At 38.7% G+C, this 16,004-nt stretch overlaps 1 protein-coding gene across 2 annotated transcripts in view; it reads left to right on the top strand.

Annotated features, from left to right (window-relative positions):
• UBE3C (ubiquitin protein ligase E3C) overlaps positions 1-6,426 on the top strand; it is an 81,075-nt gene extending 74,649 nt beyond the window's left edge. For both annotated transcript variants that reach the window (XM_075492391.1, XM_075492390.1), the window contains one exon: positions 4,739-6,426. In XM_075492391.1, the coding sequence (XP_075348506.1) occupies positions 4,739-4,909 (171 nt within the window). In that variant the 3' untranslated portion in view covers positions 4,910-6,426. The remainder of the gene's footprint in view (positions 1-4,738) is intronic.
• The last annotated feature ends 9,578 nt before the right edge of the window (positions 6,427-16,004 follow it).

Below are 16,004 nucleotides of genomic sequence, written 5' to 3' on the forward strand. Positions count from 1 at the left end.
TGTTGTACTGTTTAGTAAATTAATACAAAGGTGGGCTTATATGGAACAGATACAGGCATTGCATCATCCAGTTCCTTACAAGTAAGAATAAGATTCGTTGCTAAACAAAATTCGAGTCCATGTACTTAGCAAATTTTCACGTTAAAAGGTACTCTGATACAGTATTTAATTAGCAGTGGATAGTAACTAATTTCTTACATTTATTAGGTAAAATAGGTAGATGAACCCATAAGAAATGAATGCAGGTATTGTGTAAGTCCTGAAGGTTTATTAGCTGTTCTGTAAAATTAGTGGTGTTGAATTTTCTCATTACAGAAATACTTCAGGGACAGATACTGACATTTTATGTAGGAACAGGGGATTTGGATACACATAATAGTCTGGAGGTGGAAACAACATACTTGGAATTTTGCACAATTTCTTCTTGAATCATACTGTGAAAGTTCATTCTGGTGGGGGTTTTTTGGTTTGTGGTTTTTGTTGGGTTTTTTTGTTGTTGTTGTTTATCAGCATTTAAAAAAAATACTTGAAAGGCAAATGGTAGAAGAATTTCTTCTCAGCTCTAGGAACTGGGCCCTTTCTTGTGACGTGTCCTGGGGGTGACACATGATAAAGATATCAGAAGTAAAAAATGAAACAAAACCCCCCACCTTCCTCTTCCACACACGCAACTTAGATGTTTGTAGTACTTATCACTGGTTTTCTCTTACTGAATTAAACAAAATTCATTCTAGAATTTTCAAACTTTTGATTATTTACTTTTTTCATAAATACAGTTTTCCTCTGGAAAACAAACGAGGACACTCCAGTATTGAAATCACAGTGGTCTCAGTCACAGACCTCTGACACTTGACTGACTTAAAAGATATAAAAGCATATGTGGGTTGTCATACAGTAGTATGTGGATCAGTTGCTAGGGATGATGAAAGAATAGTCCCAGTAGCTTAAACAGGTTTTTTTTTTCAGACTGCAGAGCGCTTTTGAAGTGGAAGAGTTGTTTCTAGTGCCACGTTCTGCAGGGAAGCATGGCCCTTTGCCCTTGACTTCCATCTATCCCCTTATGCTGCAACTTCACGTTCTCTTCCCTCTTCAATCCTTTCGTTTATTTTCCTGTTTCTTTGTAAGCTGATACGGATATGCAGCGCTGCCACTGCAGCGTGTGATCATTTAAACCTCCCTTTGGTACAATTGTTCTGTAACCCTCTGTGCAACCTCACCTTCTGCATAATCCCTTAAGCTGCTGTAGCAAGTGCTGTGTGATGCTGTTAGCATGTGGATAGGCAACGTATTCTCCATTTTCAATATCTGTAATCTATAGCTCAGCTGCACTCCTTTTATAGGCACCTGGGAGAGGAATGAGCACTTTCAGTCAGTAATTTGTCTCACTGTTCCATGTGTCTACTTCAGGATGAAATGAATCATGTCTTAGATGCCACAAAACATACTAACTAGATCCCCTTTAACAGTAAAGAGTGTCTGGGGTGAATAGATTTGGATATGGAGATGATGGAGATGACTGTTTAATCACATGAATCCTATCTAGGGTATTCATTGACTGATTTGTGTGATTGATTATTTAAAAGCCTGCAAGCATTTCTCTTAAACTTTCCAAGTCTGTGTGAATATCACTGTACAGTCCTCTAGCAACAAACAGGATTTTATAGGACAGCGGGAAGAACAATTAGAAAACTGTGGGATGAGACCGAGATAGAACAGTGCACATCAGTCATGTAACGAAGGGAGAATCGGGAAACAATTGCATGGAAACAAAGTAAACAGAAGTCTCCATTTCTTGTCATCCTTTTTAATTACAAGGGGAGAGGAGGAAATGCAGATGTAGCTACCCAGGTTTGAGGTAGCCAGCGTGACATTTGAAGAGATGGAGGAAGTGAGTCAAAAGTCTAAAAATATTAAGGCTGACAGTGACATGTTAGAAAAGCCAAATGTGGAAAGCTGAAGTCTGTGTGTGTACTTGGGAGATAGGCCACAACCTGACTTTAACATACTTGGCTAGGAAAAAATGGAAGTAAAATACTCATCAAATTTTCAGCATGATAGCAATAAGTTAAAAGATTAATTCGCTGTGCAACGGACTTGCGAGCTCAGCCATGTGCAGCAGTCTTGGCAACAAAGCAGAGTGAAAAGGCATTACTGCTGCTTTGCTGGGCAGCACTGAGCGGGAGTTAGGTCACTGCTTGCATGGTGCTTGCAGTAGTATCTTGTTAACACGGATTTACCAACAAACCACGGGTTTGCCAGGAAATGTTTGCCAGAAGAGGAGGTGGGTAACTGGTATTGTCATCAGCAGCAATGTCTTAGTAGCCTATGACAGTGTGTTGTTTAGAGCTTTGAAGGTGAAGAGTGCAAAGCTGCAGGAGTGCTGAATATTACCAGCCAAATAATTGTCTGAATATATTTATGTTGGTGGTAGACATTAACACAAGCTATCTTCAAAATTTGTTTACAGTTTTAATATGTGTTCCATACTTTTCTGAGAGGAATGCAATTTCTGGTTCTCACTCTGAAATCTTCTGTATGCTTTATATTGTGGAACCTTCATGTTTTCTTAAAGTCAGTGCATGTTAATTTAAGATGAGGAAATGTCTTGACATTCATAGCTTATAGATAGCACAGTCTAACTTTGCATCATTTAAAAATTTTAAACTCTCACTGCCAGATTCAGACTCAGAATAACATTTACTAAAGCTAATTAAAGTTTAATAAGTTTAATAAATGTGATTGTTACGGACAAAAAAAAAATCATTAAAGCGTGGTTGAAAATTGTTAAGTTCCAATCAGGTCACATAATAAATTGATGATACTTTTCGCTTCCAAACTGTTGGAGTTGCCCACTGTACAGTATTTAATTATGCAACAAATGGTGCCCTTGGCATGACACTTCAATTTAGAACTTCATTTTTCCATTTTTAAAGCTAAAGTAGGGGAATTCAATTAGCATTTTGAAAGGAACACTAAAAATGCAGCATTTTAGCCATGAAATACTTTTAAGGCCTCCATTTGGACAATAATTTAGCTTAGAATCTCATTGACCTTTTGCCTTTGGAGTTGGGATTTTTTTCCTGTTTCTAAAATCAGAAGTGTTTTACCTCAGGCAAGCATTTGATAAAATGAATGCTTTCTTGCCAGCAAAAGCAGTACTTTAGAGATAACAAATATATTTTTCACTATACTCTTTCTCAGAAGAAAAAAATCAGGTATTATTAAAACAATTAAATATTACATACAAAATGTCTGAAACGTCTGTTCCTCAGATCAATAGTTATCACATCAGAAGAGTAATCAGTGTCTGACAAGTTTATATCATTACAGACTGACTGTGCACATCAATACCATCCCAACAACAGTTGAGTGACTTTATAATCTCTCTGTGAAGAAACACCGAGTACAATTGCTTGAAATAAAGTTAGATCTTTATTTGGAGAATATAAAGTACCTCTTGATTCAGAGTTCTAGACCGTGGTAAATACTTGCTTAATCTTACACATGAACTGATCCACTGAAGTCATTAGTACTGTTTGTCTTGACATTCATGAATTGTAGGCTTGCTGAAAGATTAGTTTAGGCAGAAATCTCTTTAGGGTGAGAAATGCCTTTAGCATTGTATCAGACAATTGATTTTAACAAAGAAAATATCATCGTATGTTGTGGTGAGTAGAAGGAAAATGATGGCTTGATACTCATCCACTTGAATTTATTTTATATATCTGGGGTATGCTAACAAACTAAAGCTCTAGAAGGAAAACACTGAAAGGGTATGTTTGATTACATTGTTTGTTTGGGATTTTTGGGGGGGGATGTCACAGAAAGAAATTGATGTAGTACTATAACTTTATGAAATTTGTTCTTAGATCTGGTCACTCATTCATTCTCTTTCTCCTCAGAGCATCACTTGAACATGACAAGTAAATGCTCGTGTAGAATTTGTGCGTAAACTTGGATTACTTCTAAACTCTAACAGAAGAATGTTGTAACTGGCATAGCGCATCACTTCATTAGCTAGAGCAAAATTGCCTGTGTTGGGAATTTTGTGTATACAGAAACGATGTCTTCCCTGTCTGGAAAGAAAAAAACCAGAAAGTGTAATTCTCAGAAGCAGCCATGTCATTATACAATGACAAATATTATATGTCATTCAAATGCAACAGAACATCCTGCTCCATTTACTGCCATTACTGCTAGTGGTCTGGTGTTCCCTGTGTTCAGCATGTATTTCACTGTCAGAAAACTTCAGCGTAGCAGGAACCCATCATTTTCCTGGTCCTACAGATTAAATGGCATCCATGGGCATTTGGGAGGCTTTGCAAGGAGAGTCTGAAGTTGTGAATCCCAGTTGTTTCTCCCAAATACAACAAAAAATTTCTTGCATGCTGCTGTATTACTTACTCCATTTTGTGTTTCGCTGTTCTTGTAGCATCATCATTTTGCAGAATAGAGTGTATGAATGATAACAAATTACTATTTTTTCCTTAGAACCAAATAAATTGCTTTGTGTTTTGCAAATTAATGTATCTTGGTGGGGACAAGGTAGAGGGAGGCACTACACAATCCAAGAGTGCTTTTGGGGCCACCAGGCATGAAAGAAAATGCCATTTGAGTATGTCATTGTGACAGGTTTTAATCAAATTATTTATTTCCTGGAAATCTCTGCCAGCTGTTAACGGGGTAGGTTTTGGCTTCTGTGTATTTTTGATATGTTTTTTTCTGTTGCATTTTTCAGGAGTTATATCCTGCATTTTGTATTCACAATGGAGGATCTGATTTAGACAGGCTACCTACTGCCAGTACCTGCATGAACTTGCTGAAGCTTCCAGAGTTTTATGACGAAAATCTTATGCGAAGCAAGCTTCTTTATGCCATTGAATGTGCTGCTGGATTTGAATTAAGCTGAGGCGAACTGATGCTTATTTGGATGATCTGCAGAGGAACTAACCAGTGCCTACTCTATAAGCAGCACCCATACCCAAGCAGTTTTAAGGGAATTCTGTCTAGATTTCTGCAGCTCTTGTGTCTTATCAAATGCCCTCAGATAGGTTTCATTTTTAAACCCGATTTCTTAGTTAGCTTTCATTAATTAATATTACATTGACACTGCTTTATGATTCAAAACAATGAATGCCGTGTGCAGTGTGGCTGTTTTCTGTGTTTATGCGAAGAAAGAGCACATTTAAAGAACAGAGACATCTCAGTGAATTTAACCAAAGATGAAGCTTTGGCTTTGTGCTGTTCAAACATAAATAATTTCACAAACTGGCAATAAAGTTGTGTACCATGCAGCGCATTGGGATGAGACAGGGCTAACATCCTGTAATTAATCTTTTAGATGGAAGTGAAGCAGATGTTTGCAGATATCCCAGAACTGAGAGGATGAAAATGCTCATTACCGATAGCCTAACATCTTTACTTATGTTGTAGAATTGTTTACAGATCATAGTTGTTGCAGAACTGATTTTGTTTTATACTACCTTCCCTCAAGATGGTAGGCACTGAGATCAAACGTTTATAATATTCCATTTGTGCTTTCTGAAATACCTTGGAGAAATCGGATTCGCATTACTTTAAGTTCAACCTTTGGCTGTGTCATTATCACTTGAACGCTGTCGTGAATGGATGTGACTATCCATGTTTTCTCTGTTCTGTTTCTGTCTTTTGTGCCTGTACAGGTTTTTGTTTTCTTTTTTTTTAAATGTATCAGACTCCTATTGCATACACAGTGCATACAAAAGTCATCACTTTGGAAAAATATACATGTAACAACTATTAAAATTATTTGAACCAAAGTTACCAGGCTTTATCTTTTATATTTGAAGCCTGTGGTGTTCACATTCCTTTTCCCTATCATTTCTTTCCATCTTAAATACCACATCTGTGCCGTAGACACTAGTCAAATTCATTATTTTTTTGTGATTAAACAGCTTCTATATCCATATGCCTGCAGTGTTTCTGCTAAGAAGAGTAGGTGGGAATATGCTGCTTAATATAATTTGATATCTGGGAAAAAATTTGCTTTCGTATGGAAGGACCTGATACTTTAGTAGTAGGCACATCGTTGGGTGTTCGTATGCAAACTGCAGTCAATTTAGAAAAGGAATTATAGTTCAAACTGTAAGATTCATAAGTGCATCCCTCTGAACTTTAGTTTTATATTTTAAAGCATCAAAATTTACAATCAAATTTGTATTCATCTCTTATGCAAAAAAATATTTTGCTGTTACTGGAAACTGTTGGATTTCATATTTAATAAGCAGTAACCAGCAATATCCTTTTAAATGTGGGAAAACTGAGTGATTTTAAGATGTTTACTAGTAACCATATAAAAATGTATAATTTCTTAATTTGGGTAATAAATGAAGTGTTAAAATACTATTTGTAGTCTTGATGTACAGAAATAAAACGATTGGTTTTCTTTTTGGTTTTGCTTTAGGCTTTTTATTTATGTTAAGTGTTACATACCCAACCTATTCTTTATCCCAAAATTCTTTTCTTGTATATTTTTCTACATAAATTGTGGAACTTGTAAAGAAGTTGAAAAAGAGATCAGTAATAGTGGAACTGCCTCCTCCTAATCGCAAAACCTGAACAGTTCTTTTAGATAGCATTATTTATTTTAGAACCTAATGCTTTAAATATTTTGGAAATTATTTTTCAATTCCATTATTTTGCTACATTGGGTAGTGTTGTATCTGTATTTTGTAAAATTAAATTTAAATTTTCTATTAAATATTTGTCTTTTGAAGATTGTGTTGGGAGTCATGCCAAGTCATCATGACTGGTAACGTATGCTTCCTGCTTTTGTAAAAGGAGCCAGTGCACACTATTCCTGTCTGTTACCATGAATGCAACTTCAACGGAGGGTAGGCTGGGGCGAAGTGTGAGTTGCAGATAGGTGTAGTCATGTAATTGCAAGAATCACACAGTTGCAGAAAACTTCAGTAGAGAATTTGAGTTTGCTGAAAATTTCTGACTTTTTATTTCTTCAGTATGTAGTACTCGGTGATCTTGTTTTGTATATTCTGTACATTAAGTATGAAATTCTGACATACTCAAGTCAGTGGGACTGTAGCCTAGATTTCATTCTGCAGGTAGTCAGTTGAAAATCTGTGCTGCGACAGTTTACACCACCTTCAGTATCCAGACTGCAATAAGAAGAAGGCAGGGCTTTCCTTTTGGCAACGAGTGCTTTCAATTCTGACTGTCAGCTGTTTTCGTGTAGTCAGGATGACTGCACGACTCCCTGCTCTTCAGTGATCTATTGCTGGATATTTTAAGGAACAGGAGATAAAGGTATGAGAAATAATACAGGTATAGTTAGTCATGTCTTGAGGAGCTAGGTGGTCTAAATGATTTCTTGTAGCTCTATGTAGCAAGAATTGTTTAGATATGAAAATGGATTTTCTGTTTTTTAAAGGAAGAGCAAACTCTCTCCCCGTTGTGATGATCCCAGAGTTTAGGTAGGCAGAGGCAGGAAGCACTTTGCATGCAAGTAACCTGAAATATTATTGTGGATTTTGATCATCAGAATTATAGCAGTAATAATTATGGGTTTGGAGTTGTTTTCTGTGCAGGACAACCCTTCCTTAAAGTCAATTTCTGTACTTCAGTGTTTTGTCCTCCTAGTTCAGTACTTGCTTTTTGAAAAATGACAGCATTTTCTGTTTGGTTTTTCTTTTCAAATAATTTTTGTTTTATAATTTTGTAACCTGTTTTAAAAACATTTTTGTCAAGGCTTATCTTTATGATGGAAGAGGTCACAAATTCTTCATCTCTCCCAAGTTAAAAGGCATAAAAGTGGAATAAAAAAAATAAAATTAGCACTCAGTCTGTTTCTCTCAGTGAGAATTTTTCCAGATGCGGGTTTAGTCCTACTAGCTGGATTAAAAAAACAAAAACAACCCAACAAAATTAACCAAACCAGGAATGATTGGCCTTGTTCCTTAATCTCAGTTGTCTTCCATCATGGTCCTGAAAGCCAGACTTGTATAAATTTGACAAAACTCACTTGTGATTTCTATGGAGAATTTATGTGTACTAAAGAGGAAAGATTTGGCTCCAGTTTCATGCGTAAACACTTAGCTGACAGAAACTTGATTTGAACAACAAGGATATCTTCAGTTATTTTCGTGTGGGGTGCTCCATAATTAAAAAAAATGAGCTTCCTGATGCTGTTAGTACCAATGTGGACAGGTTTTTTTGGGATCATTTGAGTAATCTAGCACAAACAGGATCCTAATTTGATCTATAAAGGGGTTTGGAATTCAAAGAAAACACTTTAAGGAGTGCAGTGAGCTCATGCTAAATTTCAGTTTAAACCAAAACCTATTTGTTAAATGCCAGTGAGACAGCACATACTCTTTTCACCACTGAAAAACAGTACAGCACAGAAACAAAAAGGAAAAAAAAGAGAGAGCTGTTTTTCTTGGAATGTTTTGTTGGAACTGTTAAATTTTTTTTTGTATTTATAATTATATGCAAAAACTTTAAAACATTTGCTCATATACATGAATCTGTGTTAATAATGGTTTGTGATGTAAATGCTTGTTACTATTTTTTTCATGATGCTTTGCCTGTCAGTGAAGGAGGGAAGAAATGAACATGGTCTGTAAAACTGATCAGGATATCTATATTTTTATTGACTTCTGCTTTTGTGAATAAAATAATTTGAGTTTTCTTGAAACTTTGCAGAAACACTCCTTTCTTTCTTTTTTTTTTTTTGCAGTAAATTTGGCATTCTCTTGCTAAAGATTGATAGTACTGAATAGGTTCTAAAAGGGAAGCTAATATTAACTGTTCGTTGGTCTTGAAGTTACTACTGCTGGAACAGGCTGCCCATGGAAGTGGTGGAGTCAGCATCCCTGGAGGTATTTAAAAGACGTGTAGATGTGGTGCTTAGGGACGTGGTTTAGTGGTGGACTTGGCAGTGCTAGGTTAACGGTTGGACTTGATGAGCTCAAAGGTCTTTTCCAACCTAAACGATTCTATGATTTTACTGCTTCTGGATGATTTGTAACTGCAGTTTTTGAGCTGTGAAGTTCCCACTCTGTCAGTCAAACTGCAGCTATAAGGTTTAGCTTTGTTTCAGTGCGTCTTTCAAACAACGTAGCTAAGATCACTGATGTGCTTTGAAAAATCTTCCTCAGAATCTCTGGAAAGAACAAAACTCCCTCCTTGGATAAAAATATGAGAAGCTATAATTCATAGTGGAGACTGCTACTCTGTCAGCAAACACGTACAAAAACATCTTTCAGCTGCTTCTGGAATTTTAGCACATATGTGGGTCCCTCTGAAGGTGTAATTTAATTTTTATCTCCTTTGATAATTACAATTTTCTGCTTCCCTTTGCTTTTCTGTTATTTTCATTGCTAAATACACTTTTAGTTCCATGATAGCATTTATAAAGTTAGTATTGTGCATGTTTATTTTGGAATACTTGTTTATTTTGGAAATAGCACCATATACTCTTCAGCTTACCTGCCACTAAAAATGTGGTAAACAGAAAATTACAGAAAATTCCTCTTGTAGGGCACTTCATAATTCATAGCATGAATAGAACGTAAATGCCCAGACATGCACAGATATCTTGCCTATTTTCCAGTATGTATCTGGTAGTCTGGAAAGCTCGTAAAATCTCTGCTGTGTGTAGAGAGACAACACAAGGCAAAAAGTCATTACGAAGTTATACCAGTTGAATCCATTTTAAAGAACACAGAATGGTTGAGGTCAGCAGGAATGTCTGAGATCCCCTAGTCCGACGCCTCTGCTCAAAACAGGGTCGCCTAGAGCAGGTTGCTCAGGACCTTGCCCTGTGGAGTTTTAAATGTTTCCGTGGATGGAGACTCCACAACTTCTCTGGGCAACCTGTTCCAGTGTTCAATTACCTTTACAATAAAACATTTTTAATTGGGTTTAAACACAATTTCTTGTATTCCAGTTTGTGCCAATTGCCTCTTGTCCTGTCCCTGGGCGGTACTAAGAGGAATCTGAGCCTTCTCCAGGCTGAACAACCCCAGCTCTCTCAGCTTCTCCTCATATGACATGTGCTCCAAAACCTTGATCAAGTTTCTCTCGTCTTGCTTGTTAGTGAACACAGCAGCATCTTCAAAATACCTTTTGGGGACTTTGATGTGACTGGGGACTGAGTAAACTACACGTTCTCTTCCTTGTCAGATGTCTGTAGATGTCGGTAGTTGTTAATAAATGGCACTTACCAGGTAAGGTTGGATTTAAGATTTTGTGGCTTTGCTTTTTCGACTTCCAGTGCTGCTTCGTCTTTTCAAGGATTTTGCAAATCTGTTATCAACTGCAAAATAACAGACTCAGTAAAAATTAAAGTCTCAATTATTTTCACACTTTTTTTATAGATACGAAGCTAAACATTGATGCAAAAAAACATAGGACTAATGCTAGATGTTAAATCACCTAAATGGGTATTCACTTCTTCTGCCATCAACAGTATCAAAGATCTAGAAGTGCAACTTCTTGGACAAACTCCTGTAATTTGGCTGTCTTCTGCAAAGGCTGGGCAGCCCAGTGCTAGGTGCAATCCAGCAAAGCACGTCAGACAGTCAAACAGGAGAAACATGGGAATTCTGACTGGCACCCAGGGGACTGCTTGTACATAAAGGCACACCCGGATGTCCTACAGGCTTAATTTCACACTGTCAAGGGATGAACTTTTCTCATGTGACGGTTAAATCATTGCTACATTTCATTGCCAGAATAGTTGCTCTCCAGTCTGGGACTAAGTTTACCTGTCCACAGCTCTATAGAAAACATACAATCTGTTTGCAGTGTTTGTTAATGTATTTATAGGAACAGCTTGCTTAAATGTCCTACTATATTTAAGATTATTCTTTTCTGCATTCCCAGAGCAGCTGTTGGTTTGTTCTGTGTAACATTTGACTGAAAAGTAGTTTTGCATTATTTCTGTTTTATTCTCTGTTTATAGTTACACATACCTCTTGATTGCTAAAGAAGGAAACAGGCATTCACCAGATGGTGTTATTTCAGATCATCTTGCTACTTCTGCTTACCCAAATGTTAGATTTAGGAAAAGCATCTCTCATCAGCTGCTATGTAGTTTTGCTGTATGTTGTCAAACACACCTTCTGAAGAAATTAGTTCCTTCTAGCCCTTGTATCTTTAATTAAGAATAATTCTTTTCATTACAGCTCTGCTTACTGTTTTTCTTTTTCCCCTCTGTGCTTTCTGGCAAATGGCAGCAGAGCTCAAAGTTCTGCAGAGATATTTTAGGTCTAATTATCTGTTAGATCTATCTGGCTATTGATGAAAAATTACATAGAAATAACTAATATTTGGCATTGGCATATGGATAAGAAAGCATATCCCTGATCAAGTTAATGAACATAAATGCTGCTCAAGCTGTCCTTGCAAGGAATAAGCACTTGCCGTAAGCTGCAAGACAGAATCTGACTGCCCACAACAGTTAGGTTGTTGTCTGCACACCCCAAGTAATCAGTAGAATACATCTGATACTTCAGGAGGAGCTGGCAAAAACACCAGCTATCTGGAAATGTTTTAACCACTTTCAAAAGCATCCACTGGGCTCAAGCTTTCGGTTACAAAGAGGAGTCCAGATAAACTTGCAGCCTCTTGATTACCTAAGAAGCACCATACCAATGAAAATTGAGGTTGGGCTCGGCAGAAAAACTCTGGAGAATGCTAATGAAAATTGGTTATTTTGTGGTTTTAATGCTTCTACTTAAAGTTTTAAACATTAGGTGTATTGCCCATATTTCAAGTCTAATTGTTTCTGATAAGCTATCAGCAAAAAGTTAATGCTTATATTTAATTAACTGGCACTTTCCAGAATTACTTTGCCAGTAGTACTATAATTAAATGATGCGAGAGCAGTCTTTGATACATATGCTCATATTCTTTGCTAATACCAAAAATAGAATCTGTAAATCTGTAAATAGAAAAACTGGATGCATTAAGCAGCAGGCCAGGAAGGCTACAGCCATTACCACATCAAAGGGACTAATATTAATATCTCTCTAATGCAGCATTTTTAAGCATTTCTGGTGTTCTGATGGGCTTTTCATAATTGACCTCCATAAGTCATAAAAAATGATTAAAAAAAGAATCTGGGAACTATGTGAATTGCTAATACCTCCTGGAATGCTGCCACATGCTTTCCATCATTAGGTTATAGCTACCAGTTAGGCCTGAATTCATCTCGCTTAACTTCAGCCATCTGTAAGGTGGTTGTTGAGGCATTTCCGATGAGAGAGAGGCAACCCAGAGACAGAGCTCCAGAGGGCGGTTTGTTCTTTACTGAAATACATCTCCGAAGTGGGTAGAATAAATCGTGCCCTGGACGTGCCCCCTCCTCTCTCTCTTCGTAGTCGGAGGCCTTAAACTAGATGCTTAACTTTTAAACAGCTTAAGTTAGTTGAAGTGAAACCAGACCTTTCCCTCATGCTCCCAGGTGAGAGTTGAAAATTCTTGAGCAATGAAGATCCTTCGATAACAGAGTTTATTCTGACTTATGACTCAGCACTTGGATACCAGCCCAGGTCTACCTGGATCTTTGATACCAGGTTCGACAGACTCACCAGACTTTATCAGCTTTTGTTATTGGAATGTTGATCCTCTGCCAGCAACATCAGATTTAATGCTCTTTAACACAATATTCCAGGCTTTTGCTGCAAGCAGCTAGCCATAAAAACATAGAATGCTTTTATTTTATGCTTTTGCAAGTACCTTTGAAGAAGGTTTTCTGAATCTAAAAGCTTTTCTCTTTTATTAGTCCTATAAGTAGATCTAATTAAACATGTTGCCTCTTTCTATGAGTCCTGCCTCTCAAATCTTTCCCATGACATTACCTCTGATGAGGAAGAAGGTGGTTTTGGCTCTTTACCTTATGCAGTTCCTCCTCTTGTTTATCTGTGTTAATTTTTTACACAGAGACTGCAAGGTCCTTCTGTTGCATGGCAAACACTGACATGGGCAGTTCTCATTTAAGGACTTTCAAACTATTGTAAGACATCTAAATATGATTAACGCTAAAGTTTGCAAATAATTCTGAGAAATCTTAACTGAAATGTGTGTGACTGAATATACAGATCAAATTGAACTATGGGTCGGAATAATTTTAATTAATTCTTGGGGAACTAGTCAGTCCTGTCCTGTGGTATTTGAACTATATTACCTGAATGAGAGAAAGGGGGGGTAAAAAGGTGGTTCAGCAGTACCGGACTATAGTTACGAACATTGTTTATCAGAGTGCTACTCTTAAAGCAAAGTAATCATAGCCACAATATCTAGTTTGAGCTTTGGGTGATGTGGGAGAAGCAGAGACTTTGCCTGGACACATACCCATTAGATGACTTCAGGTGGAATGCTGGGTCTGGTACCAACAGGGGGAGTTTGAACCACAGGTGGGAGGTAGAGACTTCTTGCTTTGGTAGGAGCTGAGCAGTCTGATGGACCCTGTGTTAGAGGCAACCTCAGCCTGGAGTCTCTGGAGTTACTTCCCTCCACTCTTAAGACCTTGAGATATAAATAGAAATCCCGCAGCTGCTACCTCTGTCCCATTGTTTCTGAATGTCACCAAGTCCATGGAAGTCCAGCAGCACTCTCTGCCAGCCCGCCAGACTGAGCTGCCTCCTGCGCAGTCGGTAAGGTTGGCTCCTGCCTGGGTGCAGTTCCAGAGCTGACCAAACCTTGTGCTTACAAGCACGAGGTACTGAAATCTCTCAGAACTGAAGCACTGGGGACAATCATCTAAGTGGCTCTGCAGAAGCTGGCTCAGGTCTGGTGGGGACAAGCTGGGTCACATTGTTTTACTACAGGGGTTTTGGGGATACTGATTTTCCACACTCACCTGGATCTCTGCAGCGTGTTCTTCAGTATAGCCTGCGGTACCCCTTCTGGCTGGCTTTGCCATGTGCTGTATTTATTGCAACCCCCTCCCTTTCCCTATAACCCAGAGAACAGAAAATTAAATATCAAGTGCGCAATATAAACAAACTTAAAAAAAAATTAAATACTTGTTGTTATCGTTCAGTGTTAGATAATCTGAGCTATCAAAGATAGGAAGGTAAAAAAAAAAAGGTGCCCCAATAACTGGTATTTGTAGTTGGTGGCTGTGCAAACCACCCGTTCTGCAAAGTCTCCCCCACGTCTAAGACAAAGACAAGCAGAAACCAATTAAAATATATTTTGGATTTTTGTTAATAATTACATAATCTTTTGTTTCTTTCTATAACTTTGTTTGGAAACATTTATTTACATTCTCTGTGTTTCGCTGTAGAAAATGCCAAACTGGATATCGTACTGCTAGCCCTCAGCTGTGAGCAAGGCACTTTACCTTCTCATACCTTATTTTCTCCAAGGGCAAAACTGGTCTCTAAGCCTTCCCAAGCGATATTCCTATATCTGAAGAGTGCTAATGGAGAGCTACGCAGTCTAGAGTCAGAACAGTGTTAGAAAATCTATGGGCAAATTAATGTCATGCTATCACCCGTGCAACAATTGTGTTAAAGCAGCAAAGTAACTGCCTCATGCGCTACTTCTAGCTTGTTTACTGCAAGTGAGTTTTTAAAAGACTGAAGACTTTTCATACTTTCTTCTCACCTGTCATCAGTTATGAAAGGTTGAGGAAGAAACTCTTTATTTCTACATCAAGAAACGTTTAAAGCATTAAATCACAATTTTATATGATCTCCTCCCAACCTACTCAGTACTGACCTGCTGCTTGCCTTTGCACTTGCTAGGCTGGGAGTCTTCTGAGGTTTGCAACCATACCTTTCAGAAAGAGCCAGTCTAACATACTAGTCCTCCTTTTTTTTCCCCCAAGTGGATCAACAACTTGGTCTTCATAGCTACATGCTGATGAGAAACTAATAATGGTGCTAGGTGTCTCTAATTTTAAAGACTTGGTTCCATGACCACAATTTAGCATCAAATCTCACGGAACAACATTTCTTTTGAAGCTTGTGTTTCCCCCAAAGCACCAAGCCTATGCTTTTCTTAGGGCTGTCCTACTGCTTGCCTTGCTGATTTGTATTAGGTTCTCCTCTGTCCTATTCCAAGCTTGCTTTTTTCTTTTTGAACTGATCCCACTCCCACAAAAACACCTCCAAAATAATGAGTAGCCTTTTAATTGCCTTTATTTGGAGAGCACACATTTTAGGTGCGGCAACTCTCTAATTTCACCTTGGTGATCAATGCTGCCTCCAACTTTTTAAATAAAGGGCAAGAAATGTAATTTTACAGCAATTTAAATCATGGATAAAGTCCAGACTTTTTAAATAGAATAATAACTTGGCTGCTTATGCTTTGCTCTCAGCCATGACACTCAGAAAACCACACACTCAAATATAACCCAGAGGATGCTTAAATATGTTCACCCAGCACAAGGAATCTGTACAGGTGCCAGCTGGAAAACGACGGCTCTAGCCTCAAAAGGATTATGCGCGAGGGTTACAATTTTTGAGACTAAAATAAAGATGAGCACGGGGGAAGAAATTTTGTCTTCTCACTTCTAGCAGCCACACACACCTATTCAAAGAGTGTTTTTTTAAAATTACTGTGTTTTTTCTTCTCCTTTTCCCCCAGCAGCCTACCTGGACATCATTTCTTTTTCCCCCTCAGGGACACACGGAGGGGTTTTCCACCCGCCTGCCTGCCTGCCTGCCTCTGGGGGTGGGAAACCCCGCGACGGGAATACCGGCGGTGCTGTGAGAGGAAGCCAGCGCCGGGAAGGCCCCTTCCCCGCCCTGCGGCAGCCGCGGCCGCTGAAGGCGGCTCTCCCGGCCGGCGGTGCCGCCTGGGGACGCGGCCCCGGCAGCGGCTGCCTGCGGGGGCAGGCGACCGGCCCGCCAGGCCCGAAGGCCCGAAGCCCCGCCCCCGCCGCAGCGCCGCCGGCCGCCGGCAGGGGGCGGGCTCTACTTGCGCGCGGCGGGCGGGCAGCCGCGGGGCAGCACGCCGTTCGAGAAACTTCCGGAAACAGCTGGGCGGAA

The sequence above is a fragment of the Mycteria americana genome, chromosome 2, assembly GCF_035582795.1.
Source record: "Mycteria americana isolate JAX WOST 10 ecotype Jacksonville Zoo and Gardens chromosome 2, USCA_MyAme_1.0, whole genome shotgun sequence".
In the NCBI taxonomy this organism is placed as follows: Eukaryota; Metazoa; Chordata; class Aves; order Ciconiiformes; family Ciconiidae; genus Mycteria; species Mycteria americana.